Source organism: Gossypium arboreum, chromosome 3 (genome assembly GCF_025698485.1).
Source record: "Gossypium arboreum isolate Shixiya-1 chromosome 3, ASM2569848v2, whole genome shotgun sequence".
Lineage (NCBI taxonomy): Eukaryota > Viridiplantae > Streptophyta > Magnoliopsida > Malvales > Malvaceae > Gossypium > Gossypium arboreum.
Genome location: NC_069072.1, coordinates 97,530,887 through 97,540,182, shown reverse-complemented (window position 1 = coordinate 97,540,182; position 9,296 = coordinate 97,530,887). Strand labels below are relative to the sequence as shown.

The following is a 9,296-nucleotide window of genomic DNA, read 5'->3' as shown; positions in this document are numbered from 1 at the left end:
GGTTAAACAAAAATCAACCCACCGTGATAATTAGCTAAGTTCCAAATCTCATTGCACAGAGTCAACGATGAATAAAAACCCATTTCCTAGATGAATGTTTTTCCTTGAATTTTTGGAAAATAATGTTCAACATCCTAGTGTTCAAAATGACTAGTGTCAAAATCCATTGTCGGCTATGTGTGTTTATGTAACACCCGAGTATCTTCATTGACCCAAAATCTAAGAAAAGTTGGGATTAAATGGAAAGGAGTAATGAATGTCGGACTCCACCAGAAAATTTAAAAATTTTAGTGGCTGAATTACGATTAGTTGGATCTCACTTATAGTTTGGTTAGAATGGAACCGGCTAGTTCCATAGTGTGAGACGACATGATTAAGGATGACTGGTAGACATGGTCGGTGAAAATCGTGATAAAGGTATATATATAGGTGTTTGTGGAGACAAATTTTTCTCAATTCTATTTACCAATCTTTTTCTCACCATTTCATCATCTTCTTTAGTCACTCTAAAGAAGAAAAAGGATGTAGCAGAAAGAAGCTCTACATGTCGCAACAATTGTGTGAATTGAAGTTTGGTAGTAGAGAAATCTAAGAACTGGTAATCTTCCTTACCTCTTTGTACTTGTGGATTAAAGAAAGAAACAAAGTAAGAACTTTTAAAAGCTTCTATACAATTATGGATTTTGGGTTTTGTAAGGGCTTAATACCTTTAATTTAACCAATAAATGGTTTTCATGCTTAGCTGTCAGGACAAAAGAGGCTCTGGCGTTTGGACAAGCTAAGCTATCAAGGATAAGGAAGCAAGATGAGTTTCTATACTCCATTTTTTGGGTAATCTATGGTGTTGTGCTTTTAGATATAAATACTTCATTGCCTGTTACATATTGTGATTGTGAATGAAAAGTGTTGAATGGGTACGCTATTGTGCATAGACTAGTGGTAGTATGTGAATGTTGTATAAACGATTATTGTTCGTTTATGAATACTTCTCAATGTTTGAATATTTGACATACTTTGTGTGGGTATATAGTGTCGTAGTATGTGGATTGCATGTTCAAAATGGTAGAGCATGGAGGGGAGAATAATTGATGGGTTAGATGAAGTTAGGACTAGGAAAAGGGTGTTTTACATGCCGCCATACGATGTTGCTGGGTGCAACCTGTGATGTTTGAAGCTTCGAGCCTTGTGGAGGGAACACTTCAGTGTTCGAGCATCAAGGTAGTTATGATGAACTGGACGTATGGGTGGATGAATAGGGAAATGGAATTCCATTAAGATTCTGGCATATGGTATTGCTAAGTGCAACCTATGATGTGCAAAGCTTCGGGCCTTGTGGAAGGGATAATATGATGTTCGAGCATCAAGGTTAAATGAGAAATAGAGTGATATCGACTGGTCCTTTTGGGTAACATGCGATGACGGTTATTAGGTTCCATAGAGCAACACCGATGGCGGTCAGTAGGTTCTATAGGGCGACACCGCAACGGTGATAAGGTCCTACGGGGTAACACCTCAAAAGAGGTCTAATGTATAAGACCATAGATTGGCTATGGAAACATATAGAGTCTGCTAGGACACTAAACATGGGGTAGTCTATCGAGACATTAAACACGGGGTAGTCCGTCGAGACACTAAGCAAGAGGTAGTCCATCAAGACACTAAACACGAGGTAGTCTGCTGGGACAATAAACACAGGGTAGTTCGTTGGGACACTAAATACGAGGTAGTTTGCCAAGACACTAGATACGAGGTAGTCCACTAGGACAATAAATACGAAAAGGTCTGCTAGGACGTAAAACATGGGGATCACAAATGGAAGGTCCGCGGATTAGTTTATCAAGAGATGGGGCAATGTTTAAAATAGAGTTCATGGTGTGACTGGTGCGAAAAGTCACAAGAATGAATAAGCTTAATGCATTTGAAGAACACAGATCACCGAGATAATGAAAGAATTCACCATTATGATATTGATCCTTGATTAAATTTAAAGCATGTTTCATGCATATTATGTTTGGAGTTGCTTTGGGAGCTAATTTGGACCCCCAAACACTTCCGAACCTTTTTTAAACGCTTAACATGATTTTTAGAATACTAAAAATTGATTTACCTATTTTTAATGATTTTATACAAATTTTATAATATATATTTTCTTAAAAAACGTCAAGTATCTTGCTCCATAAATGTTCAAGTGGTATTTCTCATTCATACCAATTGATAGGATAGGTGAATGGTGTTACATAAGATGCATGGGATAATAAATTAATAATATATTACCAAAGATCCAATTATTTATTAAGTTATTATATTAAACTACATTATGGTACTTCCATGATATGGGTGAAAGAACAAGTTTACGTTAGAAAAATTTATGTTATATATTAAGCCCTTAGATAAACTCTAATGTCTTAACTCATTAGTCAATGGTGTTTATCTCATACCCATATTATGAGAGCGAAATATAAAAATCGCCTGCTAATTGCTAATTGTGTGTGTGACATTGATTTACTCGTAGTAGCGGTGTGCGAGTTGTACCCAAAAAATATATATTAAGCTCATCGACTATTAACTTAGTCAAGTGACTAAAAATAATTATTTTACAAAGTAAATTATATTATTTTAAGGATATTTTTATTTTTATATTTCTTGTAATAACTAAAAATAAAAATATAATGACATTTGAAGCTAAAACATTGTAATTTTTAACATTTTTATTTTACCATTTCAACTAAAATTTCATTTAATTTTTATATTATTTTTATAAATATATTTTTATATACTTTCTATTTTTAATCGTAGTATTTATTAATAATTTATCTAAAACCAAATGAAGCTTGATTAATTAAGATGGCAAAGTTAAAAATTTAAAAATGAGGTGTAATAATTTATTTGGCTCTTCAATTTTATGAAAAAATTATTTTAGTCTTTCATTTAAATTTTTACCCTTTTTAACCCTTAAACTTTTATTTTTTGTCAAATTAGCTAAAATATATAAAAAAGTTAATGTTTGTTAATTTTGATAATGTGATAGTTTATGTGTATATTATATTAGCAATTAATTAATTTTTAAAAATTAAAAAGTATTAAAATATTTTTAATTTTTATATTTTTTAAAAAATTATAATTCTTTATGAAAATTTTAAATTATAAAAGTTAGTTACTTACTAACATGACAATTCACGTGTATACCACATCAACGAAGTTAGCAGGTGCTAAATTTTTTTATATTTTTAGATGATTTGACAAATAATATAAGTTTAAAAATTAAAACATAAGGAAAAAATTAAATTAATAACTAAAATTATATATATATTTTTGTAAATTTGAAAGTCAAATAAATCATCGTGCCTAAAAATTATTTGTTTTAGTTTTTATTGATTTTATATAAATATATTTTTTAAAAGGGTGAGAGAAAACATTGTTTTTAAATATTTTTTTAACAGAAGATCAATATTTTTTGATTCATGTATTAATATTAATTTATGGTTATAAATAATTATAATAGCACTTGTTCCATTCTCTAGCCATTGGTATGTACATTTCGTTTTTGATTTTGATGTATTGCTGTCCTTTTCTCTTAACCACCTCTCCGATCTCCTTCGCTTCACAGCTCTCTCATCTCCCCCATTTCTTTCCATTCAAGCGTTCTGTCATTTCTCACTCATTGAATGCTATATTTCTATCTAACTTTGCCTTCGTCCGCCAGCTAAGTAAGATCTTTTTTCTTCTTCTTAAAACAAGATTGTTGAATTCTTTTCTTTTGGGAATCTGGGTCTGTCTTTCTTGAGATTTGGGAAACCCTTTTGTTTCATTGGCCACTGATGCGAAATGGGTTGTTATGTAGATCATAGCTTTCAGCTTGAATTTTTTGAAAAAGCTGTAATTTGAGTGTTAAATATGCATAGATGTGTTGGTTTCTCTGTACTTGAATGATTTACTTTGATGTGTTGTGTTGCTCTACTATGAAACTCTTATACTTCTCTGAGCCGAATGGGGAATATTGATTGAACTGATGGTGAAAATTTTTTAATCGTTAGTTTGGCATATACATTGGATCAATTCTATAATGGGTTTGAAGTTGTTTATAGAGAAAAGGGCTATTGAAGATCTTGAAGTTGTAAAGTTTTCATTATTTTTGGTTGGGAGTTTGTTGAATGTTGGTGAGATAAGATGGTAAAAGGAAGATGCCTAGTCTCAAAAATTGTACTTTGAATATATTGGCATTATGAATTGATTGAGATGGTGAATAATTTTAGTAGGAGTACATCATTTAACCGAAGGGCGTTGAATGCTGAAAGCGCGAGAGTTTTGAATGTTTCAAGCCCCAAAGCTTTGAATGTTCTAAGCACTAAACCTTTGTGTTTCACTAGTTCTAGAGTTTATCATAGGTTGGGCTGGGTCTCACGCTTGTTTCCTGTCCTTATTCTCATTGGGGCTTTGATTTCTTTTATTATACTACTTCATGGGGGTTATATATATGTTCTCCCTAGTCTGAGTCAAGCATTTTATGGACATGGTGTGTTAAAATTCAATAATTCAAGCAACGTTTGTGATATTTTTGATGGAAGCTGGGTTATAGATGATGATTACCCATTATACAATGCTTCAGACTGTCCATTTGCAGAACAAGGATTCAATTGCTTGGGAAATGGCCGGAAAGATAGAGATTATCTCAAATGGAGATGGAAACCAAAAAATTGTGATATTCCAAGGTTTAATGTTCACAATGTTCTGGAAATGCTCCGAGATAAAAGGATAGTTTTTGTTGGAGATTCTATGAGTAGAACGCAGTGGGAATCATTGATTTGCTTGCTTATGACCGGAGTAGAAGATAAGAAGAGTGTTTATGAAGTTAATGGCAATAAGATAACAAAACGGATCAGATTTCTAGGTGTTCGGTTTACTTCCTTCAATTTTACCATTGAGTTCTTTCGCTCGGTGTTCTTGGTGCAACATGGTTGGATGCCTAGACATGCACCAAAGCGTGTTAGGTCAACCCTTAAGTTGGATAAATTGGATGATGTTAGCAATGAGTGGATTAATGCAGATGTTCTTATATTCAACACTGGACAATGGTGGGTTCCAGGGAAGCTCTTTGAAACGTAAGTTGCCTTCTGTCTGTCTATAAACTTATATCATGACACAGATTCAATTTCGTGTTGACTTCTAGAGAAAGATCCTCTAGTTTCTGGGTTCTCATGAATAATTTGGTAGCAATTACAAAGCACTGCTGTAATCTCTTTTGCGTTGTCATTTTCCAAATTTATATAATTTGTGTAAATGATACTCTGTATTTTGGATTATATATGTCTTTCCATTATTCAAAGTCCGCATTATTGAATCTTAAGGAAAGGTTCCTTTTTTCCCTTTTCTCTGCCTTCCTTTCTCCTCCACCTTCCCTTTGTAGACCTTATAGAGGGGAAAACTAGCTGTGGCAGCAGCTTGTGGAAGGTTTCCTAGATAGTTGGCCTATATGTGTACTTTCTATCTTTTACTTTTTGTGCAGCATTTATACTCTTGTCACTTTTTCCAATGGATGTCTGAATTCTGACTATGAAAGGATGCTTTAGTGGAGGAACACTTACCCTGTTGCACTTCAGAATCAGGGCAAATTATGAAACCCACAATTGTCCCTGCAAATAAGTCATTTTAGTGTTTTACTTCTCGGAGACTACCTGAATTGGGATTACTTCAATTAATAGTATTTATCTCTTTTTTAGGTTGCAATGATTCAAGTATTTGGTACTGTATAGTTTCGCCACAAGTGAAGAGTTTGAGACTAAACTTTTATACAACAATAATTAATGAGAATATTTCATAGTTTCTACATGAATTCTTATGGTGCTTCTTTTTCAATTTGAATCTCTACAACTGTTAACTTGCAGCTTTTTCAATTTGAACTAATGCTTGAAGGGTTCAATTCATAATATTCTAAACTGAAAGAGAATACTGGTCAGACCTTACCGGCCTTTGTTGTATTGTAGATGTGTTTTTCTGACCATTTAGTATCCAATTAACTTACTATGACTAACTCAAAAGACATTTCCTAGATGGTTTTACATACACATGTAAGAAAATTTCCTAATTTTCTTCTTTGGCAGTGGTTGCTACTTCCAGGTTGGGAACTCAGTAAAGCTTGGAATGTCAATTCCTGCTGCATTCAAAATGGCATTAGGTACTTGGGCATCATGGGTTGAGAACACGATTGACACAAACAGAACACTTGTCTTTTTCAGAACATTTGAGCCATCACACTGGAGGTAACCAATGATACTATGATGCTCTTTCTTATGTCCTTTTGTTTTGCTTTCATCAAGTATAACTTTGGGGGAAGGGGGAATTCAACTCAGCCCTTTGAGCAGGAAAATGCTTGTACCAATGACTGAGTGGAATTTTCAGCTGCACCATGATGCTATTTCAAAAAGCACACTCAAAAGGAAATCCTTTTAGTTGCTAATTAAATGAGTTTTATATCCTTATTTTTGATTGTCCTGTTGTCAGTGGCATATATACATCTTCAGTTTTTGAATGCCATTATGAGCTATTCTCTCCCTCTTATCCCTTTCGCATCCCACAAGCAGATATTATGTTGCTCTTTTTCAGCAAACAACCCTGAATTGGCTTGTATGTACAATTTGAACAACTTCACAACTTGATATCTGCTTCACTGTTTCCTAATTTCATTTTCATTCTTCATTCTTCTTATAAAAAGGCTTTAGAGTTGGATCTATTTCATGGGTCCCTTATGCGGTCAATTATCTACATATTATCTATTACATTATTTGCTTATTTGGGTAATTTCCAAATGAAATGTGTTTGTCAGTTTATAAACCATTACTGTTTTTTGGTTTCTGCATCAGTGAAAAATCCCGTAGGTTTTGCAATGTGACCCAGAACCCATTGTTAGAAACTGAAGGGAGGGATCGAAGCATTTTTTCAGAGACTATATTTGAGGTGATAAAGAATATGACTGTTCCTATAACCGTTCTGCAAGTAACTTCCATGTCAGCTTTCCGAAGAGATGCACATGTGGGTGGGTGGAGTGACAATCCAATGGTACCTGATTGTAGCCATTGGTGTCTTCCTGGCTTACCTGACATCTGGAATGAAATTTTCCTCTCGTACCTGCTTGCTGATTATGGACTTCCTGCAGTGAATGGAAAGCAGTGTGAGTTCATTCTCTTTCTGATTTCACTTCTTTCCGCTTCTTTCATTTGTAATTTATTCAGTGCTCAGTTTTATATGTATGTTCCAACCAGATTGCAAACACTTAAGAGGCTTGATGACTTGATCATAATTAATAGCTTGCTTGTGTTAATTTATTACTATATGCTATGTTACTTGGGTTCTGGTAAGTATAAAATATGGATGTATATCTTATATGAGTATGGTTGGATTTTTTAAGGTTTTCCATGTATTTGGAGGTCACATTGTCATATGTTTGCCTGACACACTAGCGTAGGACAAGTGGACTTAAAGAAAAATGAAGAGTCAAGGCAACATAGGCTATATGTTTTTCAAGATTTTTATTTGTTGTCCTTGCTCCTGAAAATCATTCCATCTCTACAAGCAGAGTTAGGAAAGAAATGCTTTATGTTCTTAGATGGTATCCATAACATGAACAGATTCTCTCGGTGATTGATTAGAGATGTCGAATCAGTAGCCGTCTTGGGTTTGGTTTGGATTACTTTAGGTTGGGTTATTTTGGGTCTAATGGACGTTAGTTCATATTTTGGTTCTTGTAATTTTTTATTCTAGTCATTTAGGCTTGACCCTCAATTTTTATTGGAATTGGATCATTCTTAAGTCATTGACTTTTAAAGTCAAACCAAATTGGATCTTGAATGAATTGAGTAGACAAAGTCAGATTTTATCAATAGTAAGTAAGTTGTTCCATTTTGAATGAATTTTTGTTCCATTTTGAATGAATTGAGTAGACAAAGCCAGATTTTATCAATTGTAATTAAGTTGTTCCATTTTGAATGAATTGAGTAGACAAAGTGAGATTTTATCAGAACATAGGTAACATAGCAAATGTTGGGATATGAGCCCAAACTAGTTGATTGTATTTTTTAAGAGTAGTTTCATAATTAGGAAAAATAAAAAGAATTATAATATAAAATTGTGTAAACCGAACTTAATTTATAATAATATTTTTTAATGTTTTATATAATTAAAAGGATACTTGTGATTAAGAAAGATGATCTTCAAAGGTTTATATGTTTTATATTAGCTAGTTTGGAGTAATTTTGGTTTGGATCATTTTCGTTTCCAGTTTATTTAGGTTTGAATTATTTTGGATTTAATTGTTTTTTAGTTGAAATCATTTAGGTTTGAGTTGATCTAACGCTAGTGTTTTTTTTTTTTCTCTGCTCTTATGAAATTGATTCTAATTCGGGTTTGAACAAATTAGGTGAGTTTTGGGTATTTAGATCAGCTTTGATAGCTATATGATTGATGCAGATTGGATGACCCATGATTGAACCCTCTTCTGCATGCACCTTCTTCGCTGAAACACGAAATGAACATGGATTGAAGTTTCTTGGCTCACATCAAGCAACCAGTATGACAAAGCACTCAATTTTTATTTTTGATTTTTACAGAGAAGATGTAGAGTAACACGTATAAAGCAATTTGTGAGAGAAGCTTATATTTTTTTGGTGTTTGTTTGTTTTTCATTCATTGTTGCCTTTTCCTTAAACCAATCCCCCGCCCCCGCCCCTTCCCCCGGTTTTTGTTCTTTTACATTTACAAGGTGAAGGTGAGAAAACAGCCAAAATTGGGTATTCGGATGTAACAAGTTTGTCCCTTTTTTGTCTGTTCAGATGTCAAAATTTTGATGATTCACACATAAAATAGATATAATCTTGCTGTTGTACTTGTCATTGGTGTCCTTTTAAGACATCCTGTTGAAGTTGAGCTCATCATATATTTAAACATTTAAATTTTTTGTTTAATCCATGGTTTATTACAATTCTGCTTCATTGAATTTTAGTTTTGATTCAAAATGTTGATCAGAAAGTTTACAACGCAATTCCATTACTTGAGTGGGTTTTCACTCTTCAAGTTCTTTGATTTGGACCTCCTGCTATTCCAAATTTCTACAACAAATCTCCCATCATTGGTTCATTTGTACAAAATCCTGACCATTTTGATCAGAGGAAAAAGTAACACGCCAATCATAACACCCCCAACTTAATCTTCAAATAAAACTCGATTTTGTCAATGCATAGCAATTAGTATTTTCGTTGTTTTAGTGTTTTTTTAAGCTATATTATACCTATTACTCGCTAAAATTA

The 9,296-nt window shown here is 33.3% G+C and overlaps 1 protein-coding gene across 2 annotated transcripts; it reads left to right on the top strand.

Annotated features, from left to right (window-relative positions):
• The first annotated feature begins 3,485 nt into the window (after positions 1-3,485).
• LOC108470189 (protein trichome berefringence-like 7) lies at positions 3,486-8,954 on the top strand. 2 transcript variants are annotated; one of them, XM_017771454.2, is made up of 4 exons: positions 3,486-5,099; positions 6,099-6,257; positions 6,858-7,165; positions 8,461-8,954. In XM_017771454.2, the coding sequence occupies exons 1-4, from the start codon at positions 4,237-4,239 to the stop codon at positions 8,478-8,480; spliced, it is 1,350 nt and encodes a 449-aa protein (XP_017626943.1). In that variant the 5' UTR covers positions 3,486-4,236; the 3' UTR covers positions 8,481-8,954. The 2 variants fall into 2 exon arrangements, with proteins under 2 accessions (XP_017626943.1, XP_052881757.1); XM_053025797.1 differs by having other exon boundaries at positions 6,858-8,954.
• Positions 8,955-9,296: the final 342 nt, after the last annotated feature.

Coding starts and splice junctions, on each gene's coding strand:
- LOC108470189 (XM_053025797.1), top strand. CDS start 4,237: ATGGTGAATAATTTTAGTAGGAGTACATCATTTAACCGAAGGGCGTTG. Junction 5,100..6,098: donor CCAGGGAAGCTCTTTGAAAC/GTAAGTTGCCTT, acceptor CTTCTTTGGCAG/TGGTTGCTACTTCCAGGTTG. Junction 6,258..6,857: donor TTTGAGCCATCACACTGGAG/GTAACCAATGAT, acceptor TTTCTGCATCAG/TGAAAAATCCCGTAGGTTTT.